At 35.0% G+C, this 17880-nt stretch overlaps 1 protein-coding gene across 1 annotated transcript in view; it reads left to right on the top strand.

Annotated features, from left to right (window-relative positions):
- LOC110682982 (nodulin homeobox-like) overlaps nucleotides 1–3346 on the top strand; it is a 28023-nt gene extending 24677 nt beyond the window's left edge. Inside the window, exons 13-16 of the mRNA XM_021859320.1 lie at nucleotides 536–599; nucleotides 698–1246; nucleotides 1346–1380; nucleotides 2303–3346. Coding sequence (XP_021715012.1) covers nucleotides 536–599; nucleotides 698–1246; nucleotides 1346–1380; nucleotides 2303–2873 — 1219 coding nt within the window. The 3' untranslated portion in view covers nucleotides 2874–3346. The remainder of the gene's footprint in view (nucleotides 1–535; nucleotides 600–697; nucleotides 1247–1345; nucleotides 1381–2302) is intronic.
- Nucleotides 3347–17880: the final 14534 nt, after the last annotated feature.

Below are 17880 nucleotides of genomic sequence, written 5' to 3'. Positions count from 1 at the left end.
TTACATATCATTCACAAAAGACAGTCAAAGGAGGGGTAATGAATAGTGTAAAAGTCAAAGTGGGTCAAGTAAAAAAGAACGGAGGAAGTATTATTGAAGGAAATGATGCATAAATTGTGAAACATTCCAAGTTGCACATATTTTAAAGAAGAGGCACTATACATATTAAAAAAAAAATAATAAATAAATAAAATAAAAAAAACCCAGCAAATTTGCTGTATGAAGTCAAGTCTCGAGGCACCTTGCTTTGGGCTTGGTTCTTAGGGTTAACTGTTATATAGTGCACTAGTATTTGCTCCTTGTGCTTCCATTGTCTTAATCAATGTTCCCGATGTACTTTTAAACAAATTTTCAACCTGGATGATCTATGTGAATTTTTTTCTCATGCACTGTTTTGGCTATCTTTAGTCAAATATGCCAATGTGGAGATGAATCTTAGCTTATAGCAAAGTCATAAACCATGAAGACATTATGTTAAATAAATTATAAATTCCCTTTTTTTTTTTTTTTTTTTTTTTTTTGGTTTCTGTTGCAGGCTATTTTTCACCCAATTGCAGTCACTTATTGGCCCGGTTGATTATGAAGTCAATAGAGGACTGGTAAATGTGTATCTTTGACATGAAATGGAACTGTTTGCAAACTTGACCTACCTATCTTTGGCTGCATAATTATTGACAACTGTTATAATTGTCGTTAGGAACTTCAAAATTCAAGAGGCTGTACAGCTTCTCTTCAAGGAAATGTTGATTTTGATCATAAGACCAGACACTCTAACCTGAGAGAAGGTATGTCAGAAAATTCAGCTTTTCCAGGAGTGGAAAATTCTTGCATTAATGTCGAGGCTACTGCTGAAGCTGATGGTGCAATGCATGATCAGAAGACGTGTGAAGGTAAATCTATCAAAGCTTTAGCTGAGTGTATAGTCGAGACCAAAAAGGAGATTCATAATGAAGAGACAAGTGGATCAGATTCAAGCACTACAAGAGGACAGAACCCCAATGATAAAGTTGGTGATGGTGAAAATACTATGCCAAATGAGCATTTCCAAAGAAGTAAAGTTGGAGGTGTTCAACAAGATGAAAGGGTTGAAAGTGTATATGGCGAAGAAAGGCAAGTAAGGAAACGTAAGAGACATATAATGAACGATAAACAAATATCGTTAATTGAAAGGTGGCTGCAGGATGAACCTGATATCCATAAGAACATAGTTTCTTTAAACACATGCGCTGACAGATTAAGTATATATGTAAGAGAATTCAAGCTATGTTGTTTTTGGTAATTATTTGACGTTATTATGCGCTGATAGATGGTTTTTATATGTGATTCTTATCTGTGGTCCTTGCAGGGTTCAGAAGTAACATCTTCACAACTAAAAAATTGGTGAGCCAACTTTCCCTTTTTCCTGGTGTATATACATTATTGACTACATTATTTGTTTGTGTTGCTTATTGAGCATTAGAGATGTCTGTTTTTTCTTCAGTTTTTTATCCTGCGTTGTTCAGCTAGTTTATTAAGATGCTTCCATTCCTTAACTAGCCTGTCCCCACTTTTAATATTCTGTGCATGCTTAATTGCTGCTTAGGCTATGCTTAGTTCAGCTTATTTTTGCTTATCTAATCTGGTCTGAACTTATTTTTTTCTGATTTGTTCTAGATTTGAACGTAAAAGATAATATATATAATGTGTTCTATGTATCCTTACCTGATAAAACCTTGATAGACTATATTTTAAGAGAGCAATGCTTTTCATTGATGTCTAAGCTTTGCATTTCTTGGTTAAGAAAGGTGTAATCTCCGTTAGAGAAGCCGAGGTTTGTGTAGATATGCCATATGGAGGATACTTTCAATTGTCTACTCTGTTTTAGACTTTGAAAGTGCTTCTAAACCCATGGATACCTTCTTTTGGATTTCTTCAGTCAGGACCTAATTATACAATTAGAATGTAAACCTTTTTTTTTTCTTTTGCTTGGCCCTTCCCTTCCCCAAAAAATAATAAAACATCAATCAAGAAATTGTGATTGATGATTTGTGATTTTTTCTGCTCAAAATCAAGAAATCCAATCACATACTAGGTAAGATTAACCACACCAATATTCAGCCTAAAAGTCAAATAAGTTAAATAGCTAGAAGTAAATTTGGGTCTGAATTTTCTTATAGAATATTAAGCAATTATATTACTCACTCTGCTCTTGAAAGTTCAACTCACTTTCCATTTGTGCGGTCTTCAATGTGCATCTTTAACCATAAATATCTTAGGGTACTTATAATTTAATATTTATTAAGGTGGTGTTTCTTGTAAACAGGTTGAACAACAGGAGAGCAAAGCTTGCACGAGCAGCCAAGGATGGTAACCCATTATCTGAGGAGAATGTTATAGCTGACACACAAGTGGGGCCCCTTGTGCAGACAACTTCAGATTCTCCTGAGAGTCGTATGGAGGATCTGCCTGCTTCTGCTGCAGTTAATGACCTCAGTCAAGTATCGACAGTTCAGAGAACCAGTTCAGGGATAAATATGAACCCTAGTCTTGGGACTGCCCACCCTGAAAGTTCAAGCAGATTAGGCATCCAAAATGAAGGTCTGGCTACAGATACGAGTTGTGTAAACTTTGAGGCAGGTCAAGCTGTTATACTTACTGATACACTAGGGAAAGAAATTGCGAAAGGAACTGTATATCAGGTAGAAGGTGAATGGCATGGCTGCAATCTGTCAGATACTAGAACTTGTGTTGTAGATATTACAAAACTTAGGTCTGAGAGGATTGTAAGGCTTCCCCACCCATCTGTTGAAGCTGGAGCCACATTTGAACAAGCTGAAGTCAAGATTGGGACCATGAGAGTGCTATGGGATTCTGGTCGAATGCTCAAGCCGTAGTTTAGAAAGGGGAGATGTCTAGGTGGTTGTTTAAGTAGAAGTAGCTGGTAATGCTGATCCAAGACAAAGCAGGGCCACAAATTTGGCTGAAACAAACTAACAGGATTAGGTGGGTGCTCTTTTTAAAAGTTGAGCGCCATTTCTTGTATAGTATCTTTTATTGGAAAGTTGTGCTCTTACCAATGTCATTTGTAAATGACTAATGTCTAATGATATCCAAGACTAATTATCATGTATGCTTCTGACCCTGTTGTACAGCTCCTCCATCTTATACCTGTGACCATTACCATTTTTACCGTAAATTTGTCCAGTCAAATAATGTCTTAGGAAAGAGCACTCTTTTATGGTGTCTAAATCTTTCATTAAGATAATTCCATAATTCTTTGGGATCTTCTACCATATGTATTGTAAATGATGCCTCAATAACACTAAGGCTTTTACCTGTTCTTGTTTTAAAGCGGGTTTTACAACCATCATTGCAGAGTGGTAGTATCGGTTGTTTGACTAGAGGGACTTTTATTATCTTTAACAGTATGCTCTAACTAGGGTTAAACTAATGCGGTTTAAAACCAAATCGCAAACCGAACCGAATTAAAAATGCGGTGCAGTTTTTTCCTAATATGGTTCGGTGCAGTTTGAGAAAACAATATTTGCAGTTTGGTTTCGGTTTCAAGATACAAAAAAATTGAAAACTGAAATAGAAACTGTAATACAACCCATATCCAAATTTTAGCCTAGTCCAATTTTGATGTCTAGCCTACATATATAAAGCCAAAGAAAAAAAAAAAACCTAATCTTTTACCCCTTTTGTGTCTCTCTACTCTCTCACTTCCTCTTACTTACTCACTCTTGTACCCCACTCTCACTCCTCCGTCCATTGTCCTTCAGTCGGTGTCCTCCATCCTACGTACGACGTCGACCCTTGGATACTCCTTTGACTATCCGACTCTCTCAAATCTAAAGGTATTCAATCTTTACTCATGTCTCTTTAATTCGAATTAAATTCAAGTTTTATTGTAAATTTTGCTACTTAACAGAAAATATGCTAAGAAGGTAATATATAAGAACATTTAATCATGTTATTTATTTTCATAAACGTATAATTATTCAACATGGTTATTTTTTAATGCTGGACTTGAAGGATATGGCTATTGGTGATGCTGATATTGATGAAATGATCGAAATTATTGACTGATGATGATATTCTTTACTTTATACTTGTTCTGCTAGACTGCTGCTACTGTTTTGGTGTTATGTTGATGTTATTTTGGTGTTATTTTACTGTTGTTTTGATGTTCTGCTACCACTCTTTGGATAAAATTCGATGTGGTTCAGTTTTATTTTGAAAAATCGAATTTTATACAGTGCGGTTTGGTTCTATGTCAATAGTAATATGGTACGGTGTGGTTTGATAAATCCCAAAATCGAATTAATGTGGTTTAGTTTCGGTTTGGGGTATAAACCGCACTGCAAACCGAACTTTCACCCCTAGGCCTCTAACTTTTGAGCTTTCAAATTCATCATTGCATATTTGCATCTACTTTTCATTCCAAAAATTCCTTTCTGGATAAATGTAGGATGATGAACTGTCTTTCATAAGGTCTTACATGATAATTAGTTTTTAATCACAAATCATATGTACCACACATATGTTTAACTCTTCTGTATTTATTATTAAGTTAATCAATCAAGTGATAAATAAAATATTTAATATAATAATAATAATAAACCATAAATAATATAATTCTTTTCTTCCCCTTGGTTTGTTATTATGAGTAAATATATAATTAGGCAAAAATGAATCATGTTACTTGTAAAAATAGCAAAATGACAACAACAACAACAATAATACAACAATTATAATAATGACAATAATATTATACAGTGATGATTAATAACAATAATACAAAAGCAAACTTTTAATCTACCGAAATGACAAAAATAAACAAGGTTCACTTGTGTATAATGACAAAAATTAATATTGCTAATAACAAAACTATGAGCGCCATAATTAGAAGGAAATATTGTTATATTTTCCTTAAATCTTCCTCAAATGTGAAGGTGTGGGTGTTTTGGTTGCCGACGACGAGAAACATACTGATCGGGGAAGAAGAGGTGAAAACTTTTGGGTGATTTTTGGATAAAAGTGGGAAGGGATAAAAAAATTTGTGGTGAAAGCGGGTGCAAAATCCACCTTTTATAGAGGTAGGTTTATCTGTAACTATTTTGTACAACGGTAAAAATATCATATGATAGTCTAATGTACTGGAAAAATTGTAATCCCCCGTATTTTTGAATAAATTATAGGGAAATTCTCAATGGTAACTGTTTAGGGTAAAAATACCCTTGACATGTGGGCCAATGCCACTGCGACACGTGTCCCTAAGCTCAGCACTCAGCGAGCCAATCAGAGCATGACACTTGTCACTCAATGATAAAAGGGTAAAAACGGGCTTTAAGCCCATAACCCTAGAAACCATAAAACGGTGGGAAATTTACTTAGGTTAAATAACCTAAAAGGCACATGTCCCAATGCACTAAAAACACTGATCATTTACATTAGTTGAGATACAAACAATATCCAAGTGCAATGACTCCTAAAAGCACTCTCCCTTCTCTCTACTTTCTCTCTCTAAAATATCTTTTTCCGGTCACTGACTTGATCGTCGGAGGCGAATCTCCGACACACCGAAGGTTATTTGTTTTTCAAGTGACCAGACCGTTCGAGTGTTGCATTGCAGATCTGTCTCTCGCGGGAAGTACACACTCCCCTCTTGGGTACGTACAAAAAACCCCAAAACAGTAAACATGTAGGTTTGCACATTCTCAATGGTAACAAAATATTTTGCAAATTCTCTTAAATAGCATTAGTTTTTTATTAATTTCCCAAATATAACAATATTTTTACAATTAGAAACTAATTAGCTTAATTAAAAAATACTTTACCTAATAATTAACAAAAAAAAACCGCTCGCTGGCAACACTTATTAGGTTAATTATTGTATAATTAAGTTAATTAGTTGTTAAATGCAAAAATATTGTCATGCTAGGGAAATTAATCAAAAGTAATGTTATTTTGGAGAATTTATAAAAAAATTTGTTACCATTGAGAATGTGCAATTTTTCATTGCTACCAATATGAATTTCCCTAAATTATAATTACATTTATTTATTATGTATACAAATATTTATGTAAAAATTAAATATTTGTATAAATAATAAATTATTTTATGTAAAATTTAATTGAACTTTATTAAGTGAATAAGCACTATTTTAATTTAAAATTTTCTTCCTATTTACTAACCATATTTTGACAATAGTGTTAGTAGTCCAAGTTTAAGTGAAATGAGCCTATTTTCATCAAACCCATCATATTGTGGCACAAAATAAAATTCCTAATCCTAATAGAACAAGGAAAAAGAGCTTAAACACCTAAGCCTATATTTTTATAAAACCCTTAAACCACCCCCTCTTAATTTCCCTCACAAAAGAACTACTACTATACTGCACTCCTTATTTTCTTTCCCCTCTCACGCATTCAACCAGCGAACAAAAATAAAAATAAAAATTGAAGCCTTACTGCACACCTGCCACCATAGCCACCACCGCCCAAAACACCTCCGCGACCACCTACGCTGCCCCTAAACCGTCGCACGATCCATTTACCGAGAGGACTAATAGAAGGTGAATCTAGTTGGTAAAGTGACATACCAATTCGTTTACTCAAGGTACGTACAGGGCGAATTGACTTTAGGAGTATGTTTAAGGATATAAAATACTTAGAATCATGTTAGGGAACTTGTGGTTGATTGAAATTGTTTGGTAGCAAATTTTAGTGGTGATTAATGTGTGGTTAGTCTTGATTGTGTATGTAGTCGTGTGGAAGTTATATGTGTGTTGATTTATCTTGTTAGTATTATTTATGCATTAACTTGCAAGATGAACTTGGAGGCAAAGGTACGCTAATATGTGGATCGAGTTATTGTATAATACAGGAAAGTTTTAATACTCATTCATGATTGTTAAAATAGAATGAGTAAAGGGAGAATTAAAGTCTTATATGACGAGGTTGAGGATTTGAGGTGCCTTATGCACTTAAGGTGTTTTTACACTGAGGTAGTTTCAAGGATTTAACACTAAATGTTGTTTGTTACTAATTATTTAAGAATTAAATTGGAAATGTGAATTATTTAAATGAGTAATGTTTGATTGTTGTGTTGTTTTTGTATATGAGTCATTATCGAGTTTAAATCTGTAAATCACGTAAAGTGCAAGATGGATGAGCAATAAAACTCTAGATTTGTGTACGTTGAGAGTATTGACAAACACAGGTTGGGGTTCACGAGGTATTAGCCGTGCACTTTTCTAGAGGTCATCTGATTTACGAGTCTCTTGTTTTCAAATTCTTTTTAATACTTTAAGGAGCTAGATGCGATCTCGTACTAGCTATGGCCACGGAGTTGTGCATGTTTGCCATCTGAATGTTTATTGATGTTTCCAAAAAGAGGCATAGGGTTTTTATTTAATTGATGTTCCTAATTGGAGTATGGGAGAGACAACCTTGTCTATTGTTTAATCTAACAAAATAAAATGAAGTAATTAGAGCTCATTAGAGGAGTCATAGCGATGTTAATGAGTTGAGTCAAGTGGTTGAATTAAAAATGAATGGTTGTATATTGTTTAAGTTAGTAGCAGCATGCTAGGAATTCTATTATGATGTTTCATAGCTTGTATGTACTCAACGTTGCTGATTGCGTGCTGTTGTGTGTGTGTGTTTTCTTGGTCATGGCCTCGGCTTTCAATGACCCTGTGAATCCAATTTTTACACTTGTAAGTTTGGTGAGCAGATTTATTACAGGCGTTTGCATAATTTGGACTTGCATCAAGGTGGTGGGATTTGAGTGGAGAGTTGGTTACTACTCGTAGTTTATTTTCATGAATATTTAACTTTCTTAAACCTTAGTTTGATTTAATTATTATTTCGTTAGTTGGGTTTTAAATAAGGGCCTTGATGGTTCCTACTTGTAAGATTTAATTTGGTTTTGCATATTGGTTTTGAAACTTAATTTTATTTGGAGTTAGTTTTCCGCTGCCAAATTCTGATTATTTTTCTTAGCATTTTAACACGTGGCGGTAGCGCATCGATAATTTTCCAATATTTTATTAAAGCTATTTACAGGAAAAAGAGAGAATTATTGGGGTGTTACAAAGTGAAATCACGCAATTTCTATTGTACTCCTGGAATACGATGCTCTTTGTACTCTAGGTTCTTATCGTATCATATTATTTTAAGATGTGTATTATATTATTTGAAGATGTATTTCATGTTATTTTACTACACAATAATGTTATTGCATAATTTTCTTCATTGTATTTCATATTATGGATGTTGCTTTATTTAGTGCATTATGCTATTTAATATGATCAAACTCTAGGTTATTATGTAGAAAACTTTTGTTATTCACAAATTTTGAACCTATAAATCAAATAAGGCGTATTTTATTGTTACGAACTGATCAAATTGGATTAGTACTGTATACACCTGATTGTGTCTCCCCAAAAATCAAACCCGGTGATGAGTACCTTTCACGTCTTTGATTATCGAGTTAGGTGAAGAGTTGAAGAGTCTCATGAAGTTTCCTTAGCCTTGACCATATTTCTAACCTTTCTTAAAATATTTTAACCCAAAATAATTCATTTCGTGCCCTTAAAATCATTCTTTTCGTGTCCGATCCTTAAAGACGAACAAACCATATTATTTTGGTCCATAATATTGGTCCAATTATTGCTTAGTTGGATGGGTTTGAAAAGAGCTTCCCAACGATATATTATAAGCCCAAATCCGACTTAAAACGAATAAGTTATGCACAAAATACTAATCCGAGCTCAAACCGGACTTGACCCAATGATCATGTGGAGGGTCCAAATACTTTAATCCCAATCCTAAACCAATTAGGATTTGTTAGGAGCTTCTACAATCCTCTAGAAGGTTCTAATTTATCTTTTCCCCGAAAGATAAAGATTAAAGATTTCGAGATAGAATAAAACTCCTCTTTTTTATAATCCTTGTTTTATTCGAATTTAAAGACGTTCTAATATGATTTTCGTGCCTCATAATTTTTATCCAAATATTAGATGATTGAAAAGACCTTGAAATTATCCTTTCAATGATATATTATGATCCCAATTCCGAGATATAACGAAAAAGATATGAATGAAATACCAAACTCTTTCCAAAACTGACACTGTTCCATTATTTCGGCCATATCTTTTATTCTAAAAAAGATATCCATTTGGTTCTAATTGGGTTGGAAAGTAGATTTCCAGAGCTTTCCAACGCGCCGCGTTAGTTCCATCGCGTCGCGATGGGTCTTTGTTACGCCACGATAAAAGGAGTTTTATTCTGATTCAAATTCTTATCCTTAATTTCTGATCGCTTTGACCCTCTTTTTTCCTATAAATAGAGGTCGTTTTCCCCTGTTTCAGATCACCAACAATCATCATCACCACCCCGAATATTCTTTATCATCCTTATCTCTCTTTTCTCTCATGTTCTTAGCCTTAGCCTAAGCACACCCTAAGTACATCCTTGATACTCTCCCCAATCAGTCACCATACCTCATTTGCGAGATTCGAATACTCCAAGCAATCCTCGACGTTGCCTTCAACCTTGACGTGAAAAGTTTATAGTTATGAGGGTTTGGTCCCAAGTCTATATTTTTATTTTTATTTGAATTATTTACTTTGTTGATTTAATCTTTCTTAAAGTTACTAAAGTGTGTATTGTTTTAACAGCAAGAAGGTGAGGCTTCAAAGCGAGTAATTCAATCACCCTTGTTTTAATCTTTGATTTTGGAGTAGAAATCATGTTTATAATATTATTTTAATTCTTAACACCATGTTAGGATGTTATTATCATTTCTAGTATCATGTTTAGGGTGTCGATTATGATTTCTAGTATCATGCTTAGGTTAAAGTTTTGATTATGATTTTTATTAGTGACATGCTAGGGTTTGTTATTAATCCGTTTAGTATCATGCCTAGGATCTTACTAATGATGTTTTGATTATATAATTATGATGATGATTGTTGTGTCAATTAATTATATGTTTCTTGATTATTCATGATTGATTGTTATTGCTTGATCGCGCCCTTTTTGCAGATTTAAAGGGAATTTGTACTTGAAATCACACCTAATAAGATAATTAATAATTTGATTTAGGTTTAATGTGATTTTAATTCAAGTGATCACCAATAATAGATTTAATTGTGCATTTATAATCAACCAACATAGATTAAACAAGTTTAGGGCTAACTTGATGTATGTATGTTGATTGAAAAGCGCACATAAATATTATAAGAATTATGTAGAGGCCGATTTAGGGGGGGTTCAATCTCTTTTCGGTTGGATTCTTACCATCATCCCCGAATATCCACTCATGGTTCCGGACCACTATGAATTTAGTGATCTTCATGATCGTGAATGGGGTGTAACCTTCGCACCCGTGAACGGTTTACAAGTTCCTAAAACTTGTTGGCAACTCTTCTATCTCTAGCTTCCTTCCCTTGGAGCACTGCCATGCCTAAAATCATGAACACAGTGGGGCTCAAAAGGTTGATTTTGAAAATTTCCCTACAGTTTTTAGCGACTGCAATGGGGAGGATTTCTAGATTGATTCCTAAACTTTATTCTGGGAATTGATTTAGAGTAAGTGGATGAGACTTGAAAGATTCTAGATATTCATTGTGCGTAATTTTGATTAACATTGTGGCATAAGCATAAAAAGGTTCACATTGGAAAGACCATCTGTAATGCATCAATAACATAGGAATATACATGTAGGAAAGGCCGGAAATATCTTTCACTACTATAATCGAATAAACGCTACGAAAAATAGGAAAAAGCGCCGAACATAGAAATTGTCGTGGCGCGTTGGAATTTTCGCGAGACGATAGAGTTCATCGCCAGATGACAGCTTTGTCGCGGCGCGATAGCCTTTGTTTTCTCGCGCCGAGTTCTCACGACATTGCGCCAGAATTCTGTCTTCGCGGTTTTTCCTGATTCTAGTACTATTTCGACGTTTTACTTCCTGATTAAGTTTTTTTTACTTTTTTAAACCCATATGTGTTCTACATATGGTTTTAGCCCTTGTGAATTCACGCTCCATCCACCCTAATGAACGCTCTGTGCAACAATGAATGCATCCGAGTTTGTGAATTCACCAAACCATGGAAGGGAGTTTAACTTGCGGGGTCCCATCCATAGTGCCAACCCCTCTAAGGTAAGGCTTCCGGTGATGCATCCGAACTCATAACCATGGACCCTTTTGGATACCATAATCCTTGACCTTAGAGAACTAGAGCGATGATTAGGTGGCAAACTCATTGCATCATATTGTGACTACTTGTGTATATCTTACTTGTGCATAGCTTGTTTGTGATTAAACTAGCCTTTGGTTTGATTTGTTTCTTTTACATATTCCTATACAAACTAACCCTTTGTGATAACTTGATTCTTGTACATATGACTTGTATATACTAACCCAAAGGGCTTTGCTTAATTAAATTGTTTAATTAATTTGAACTTAAAGTCTAAATATACTCGGCCTAGCAGACTATAGGGTTAAACCTTCGAAAGAATCACCGTAAACAGATTAGATTGACGTTCCAGCATTGGCGCGAAAATCTGGTCTGTAGCGTAGAACTATGGTCTCCATCGCGCTGCGATATCCTTATCGCGCCGCAATGGTTCAAGCGTCCTGCGATGGTTCCATCGTCGTGCGATGGTTCGGCTGATTCCTTCCGAGTCTTTGCGTCGAGTCTAACTATCATACTTAACCAGTTTAATGTACATACATGGTCTTCCCCTAGTCTTGTTTGAGTTTAACCACATGTCTAGTCACATGGTCATTACGCGAGTCTTGTAAATATCACTTACACTCAAGAGTCTTTGCACACACTTTGTACATACTTTCTTCACATCATGACCATGTCTTAGGTCCATACATGAGTCATCCTTTCTGTCATTTGAGTTGAGGGTCCTTCTCGTTCTCGAAAATTTCCGTACCTTTCCACAAATACATTCTTTCCCTTTACATCACTTTCCATATGTTACATACCTTATACCTCTCTTCTCAAACACTTTCCACATTTACATACTTTCCTCTCTCATGCTTCCCCATACATATCATTCCCCTCATACACCATGATCTTTCCCCATCTATGCATGTTGAATCGAGTTTGAGTCAAGTGATTGACAATAAGTGTCCATGGTTTCCCCTTCTAAAGCATTTGGCCAAGGAAAGAGGGTTGATTAGTTCAAAACAACTCCTATATTCAAGAGATCTTCTTTACAAAAACGGTTCGAAAGAAGACGAAACCAATGGAGACCAAACAAGAAGATGTTGACAGAATTCACAAGACCGTAGATGACCATGCTGAAATGCTCAAAGGACTCACCACCCAAATAGAGAAGGTCAAAGACCCAGGCAAACATGTCCAACCTTAGACAACCAAGCACATTGAAGAAAGCCTAAGTCAAGTATCCAATAACTATAAGTATCTTGGCTAAAGCTCTAAGGGAATCTCACTGGAAAAGGATCTTCTTCCGCACAAGTTCTTTTCCATTGACATTCCCAAGTTCAAAGCTACTGACAATCCTTACTTTCATTTGAAGGCTTTTGAGACAATCATGGAGATTAAAGGGATTGATAAGAAAATATTCCCTTCATTATTTTCTCTTTCTTGAGAACCAGTATGTCAACAATGGTTCTTCTCAATCGGTTCTGAGAAAATTGCTACTTGGGACAGTATTACTCATGCTTTCATTAATAGATACAAATGTATTCAAATAGAAACTGATCATAGGGAACTTGAAATCCTTAAACAAAAAGAAAATGAAGGCTTCACCGCGTTTTATAATAGGTGGAAGGAAACTTCTACCAAAATGATTGAGGTTACAAATGAAAAAGAATCTGTGAGAATGTTCATAAGAAACCTTCAAGACAAGTACGAAAAGCACCTAAAATATCAACCTTTAAGCACCTTAAAGGCCATTTATGATACAGGCATTAACATTGAAGATGACCTCTTGAAGGCTAATAACAATGGCAAGAGCAAGAAGAACGACAATCCTTCTTCCGCTTCTTCCCATCACATTAACTACATTGATGCTGATGAAATCTAGGCCCTTGATAAGGACGCTTCAAAAGCCAAGAAACCCAAAAGAGAATTCACACCTGGTGGAATATCCTATGATGTTGCTTTCGATCGTCTCTATGATCGAGGTTTAATCAAACCTATTAGTCCCATTGAGGATCCAACACCAGAAAAGCGATCTTCAAGATGGAATCCCAACTCCTATTACAAGTACCATCGAGGCAATGGTCATACCACATATGAATGTTACATGTTTCAAAACCTCATTGAAGATCTCATCGATGCAAACAAGCTTCCATTCCTTTCAACTGGCAAGAAGATCGAGTGATGATAAGGACAAAGCACGAGGAAGGCTTTCAACGACAAGAATTCATGATTTTTCTTTCTTATTTTTTTATTTCCCTTTTCCCCAATAAGTCTAGCATAGAAACCCTATATCATTTTTCTTAGATTTACTTCATGAGTTTGTTTACCTTTTTCAATTCAATAAAATGAGTATTTCTTTCCTTGCATATGATCATTGCATTGCATTTCTTTCATTAAAAAAAATAAAAAATCCAGGTCGAACGAAACAAAAGGTGTACTAATGATTTGAGGCACCCCTTGTAACCACATCATATCACCTTCACCCTTTCAATTACATAATCCTCTTTTGATAAACCACTTTGAGCCTCGTCTAACGGTTGACCTTTCATTTTTTCAACTCACATCTACCTAACCTTGGGATGGGATGGTGTGCAATTTATGCAATTTCAAAGACAAGTAATAAAGCTTGAGTGATAGTCCCAAAATTCAAAGAGTTCAAAAGGCAATAAAAGTGTGCAAAGGGCAAGTTTTCCAATGTCTTTGATACGAACATGTCTCAGATTGCGTCTCTTATCGAGTGCTCGGCACCGTGTCTGAGAAACATGAATGCCAAGTGAGTGATAGACCGCATGACCGGGATTTCCCACACTTATTTAAAAGAGGATTCAAATATAAAATACAAAGGAAAAAACAAATAAAACACAAGAGTTCAAAAGTGAGAAACCTCAAGCATACAAATATCAAGATTTAAATGCAATATTGCACACCTTGGGGGCTTATATTGAGTCTTGAGCCTTTATCCTTTCTTCTTTAACCTTAAGCTTAACCCCGTTACAACCCTTGAAAGACCTCTTTGAGGTGTACACACACTTGTGCGAGGTTCGGCTAGAGCTACGTTCGGCCTGATTCCTAACGGATACGTATGGAACCTCACATTAGGGTGCGGCCATAATAAAAAAGAATTTACTCATAATCACATCATAATCATATCAAGGGATCTCCAATGCTCATCCCTATCCGTTTAGAGCTAGACTTAAGGGCTTGATCCCTACTTCATTAGCCTACCCAGCCTAAGAGTCACCATCATTTGGCTTTTCTCAAAAATATATTTTCCACAATGTGGGGAATTTTTCAAACTCAACTTTTTGAGCCCCACTGTATTAATGATTTTAGGCATGGTGGCGCTCCAAGGGAAGGAAGCTAGAGATAGAAGAATCGCCAACAAGTTTAGGAACTTGTAAACTGTTCACAGGTGCGAAGGTTACACCCCATTCACGATCACGGAGATCGCTAACTCTATAGTGGTCCAGAACCATTACTGAATATATGGGGATGATGGTACAAATCCAATATAAAAGAGATTGAACCCACCCTAAATCAGCCTCTACTTAATTCTTATGATATTCATGTTGATAAGTGGATAATATACCATATTTTTAGTCCCTAATTTTAGTCTTATTATTGCCTTTTGTTTATTATTTTAGGAATTTATTTACTTTTATAATTTTAGTAGTATATATCTTAGATTTATTCTTTTAATCTTTTAATGAGTTTCTTATATTATAATACTTAATATGTTTATCATTATTTTGATTAGGAATGGACACAAACTACTTTCCACTAGCTCACAAGTCATGTGAAGAGCACCCAAGGAATTGCAAATTTAAAGAAAAAAATTATTATAAAAGAAAAGCAAAAAGATAAGGAGAGGCGTGAAGAGCAAAGCTTATCAAGAAGTTGTCAGGTTTATTTTTATCAAGCTCCATCCGAAAATTAAGGGAAATCATGGAGAAGATGAAGTTCTATCCTATACTACAATTTTATCCCTTCAAATCAAGAAAATCGAGGATGGTTTTGGGTTATAAAAAACCCCCAATCATCCATCCCAAAAACACACAAGTTTTACTACGGGACTACATCGGGAATTTGTGAGGTTTGGTGGAGTACGATTGATCCAAGACTGATAGACCGAACTTACCGGAAGGTGGAGGGACGAGTGACGGTAACGATCTAGCGGCGGCCGTTCGATCGTGGCTCATCAGTTATGAGTTCCCTTCACTCACTCTTAAACTCTATCAATCTTGTGATTTATGTTAGTTGCTTAAACTAAGTTAACTTGATGTAATTTAGTCTTTAATTTTCTGATTTTTCGTTTCACCTTTTACGCGCTGAGTTTAATGGGATTTCAATGCTTAGTTTTGTGTTTAATTGATTCACATGATTATTTGTTCTTACATGCATGTTTAATTAAGCTATACTTGTGGTAGTGCACGATTGCTTGTATGGAGTAATTAAACTATACTAAATTATTACTTGGCGCGGCGTTACTTGATAATTTAGAGGAAATAACTTGGTGATACTAGTTTGAGCGGCTCAAGTTTAGTATTTTTGATTTTGTGAAATTAATCTAATAAAACCAGTTTATTGGGGTAGAATATATATTAGCAAAAATCTAATTTTTGTGAGCAATATATGTCAAATAGACCGCGGCGGTAGTTTGTCTACCTAAGTACTAAAACTGAGCATTGAAGGAAACTAAAAAGGAATGGAGTTGGAACTAAATTATATCGTTTTATTCTATGATCAAGTTAATATATTAATGGTAGTTTGCTTGTCGTCTACTGTAAATAGTAGGTTATTATTTTCTTTAGTCTCCTTAGTTTGGTTATCAAGATTTAAGACCCCCCATTCTCTTGTGCATAATGTAAATAGTTTAGTTTTCTGAGTTAGTTTAAAAAGTTCAAATTCTCCTCGTGGGATCGACCCTTACTTATCCTTTTACTAGTTATTAATATTTTTGAAGGTCTAAGTTAGGTAAATAATTAATTAATTTTATACGGCAAACGACACGTATCACATGTGCACTTTTGGATCAATATACATACATCAAGTTAGCCCTAAAACTGTTTAATCTACGTTGGTCGATTATTAGTGCACAATCAAATCAATTATTGGTGATCACTTGAATTAAAATCATATTAGCCTATAATAAAATTATGGGTTTTTCTAAGCTATACCCCTAAGGTAGTCGAGTTTCTAAGTTGTACCCATGCTTTTTCAAGTTTCTAAGTCGTGCCCTTCAACTGTTTATCAATACTAAAATGTACCCTTATTAGTTGTTTAAAAGTTAGTTGAGAGTGTGATTTCGTGGCTTCAGTTTTTGTTATTAGGGTTGCGGTGACGAATATTTCTTTCTCCTATCATTTCCTTACCTTTTATCATCTTTTTATTAAATTTATACTTAACTTTAGGTGACGTGGAAGTCCCAAAGAGGGTACCATTCATTAATGGTAGTGAGTTGAGGGGCACAACTTAGAAATTTGAAAAAGTATGGGTACAGCTTAGAAACTCGATTACCTTAGGGGCATAGCTTAAAAAAACCCTAAAATTATTAATTATCTTATTAGGCGTGATTTCAAGTACAAATTCCCTTTAAACCTCCAAGAAGGGGCGTGATAAAGTAATAAAAATCAATCATGAATAATCAAGCAATATATAATTAATTGACACAACAATCATCATTATAATATCATCAAAACATCATTAAAAGTAAGATCCTAGGCATGATACTAAATGGATTAATAACAAATCCTAGCATGTCACTAATAATAATCATGATCAAAGCATTTACCTAAACATGATACTAAAAATTACAAAAACATCCTAACACTACAAGAAATAAGCCTATTTCCGACGGACATCTTCGACGGACATGATATTCCGTCGGAAATCCCGTATATTCCGACGGATTTATATTCGGTCGGAATATTAATTTTCCGGCGGAAATAAAATCCGTCGGAAATTTCCGACGAATTATTCCTTCAAAACATAAAATTCCGACAGAATTAAATCTGTTGGAAATTTTCGACGGAATATTAAATAAATAAATAAATAAACAAAGCCTACAAAACCCTAAAAAACCCGGATTACCCCCTCCCCTTTTATTTCTCATTTCTCTCTCCTCTCCTCTTCTCTACGCCTCTCTGCTCCTTCTCTCTCCTCTCTTCTCCTTCTTCTTTTCCGTTTCTCTTACCTTTCTCCATCACCTTTCTCCTTATTTTCTTTCCTTTCTCTTTCCTTTCTCCTTCTTCTCTTTCCTCTTCATTTTCGTTCTCTGTTTGTTCTTGTTTTTTTTTTCTTTCTAGAAATTTTCGACAACAATTACTATGGGGTTTCGGGTTTTCGTCAACAAGCAAATAATTATGGTGTTTATGATCAAATTCGATCATGAAAACTCTAGATCTAGAGGTTTCATGATCGAATTTGGCCGTATTAAACCAAATTCGATGAGAAATTAACATCCAATTTCGGTGTTAAGGTATGTTTTCTTGATTTTAATTTTCTTTCTCTTTTTTTTTTTTGCTTTTTTATGGTAATTGTTGGGTTGTAATTGTGGTTTTCGTAGTAGTGGTGGTTGTGGTTGTGATTGTTTTTTTTTTTGTTGTAAATTTTCGGCGATAGTGGTGGTTGTGGTTTCTCTTTTTTTTTTTTTTTTGGTTAATTTCCGGCAATAGTGGTGGTTGTGGTTTGGGGGTGTTTGGGT

This window comes from Chenopodium quinoa, unplaced genomic scaffold, assembly GCF_001683475.1.
Source record: "Chenopodium quinoa cultivar QQ74 unplaced genomic scaffold, ASM168347v1, whole genome shotgun sequence".
Lineage (NCBI taxonomy): Eukaryota > Viridiplantae > Streptophyta > Magnoliopsida > Caryophyllales > Amaranthaceae > Chenopodium > Chenopodium quinoa.
The sequence above is the reverse complement of the archived record's forward strand: the minus strand, read 5'-3'. Positions and strand labels throughout refer to the sequence as shown.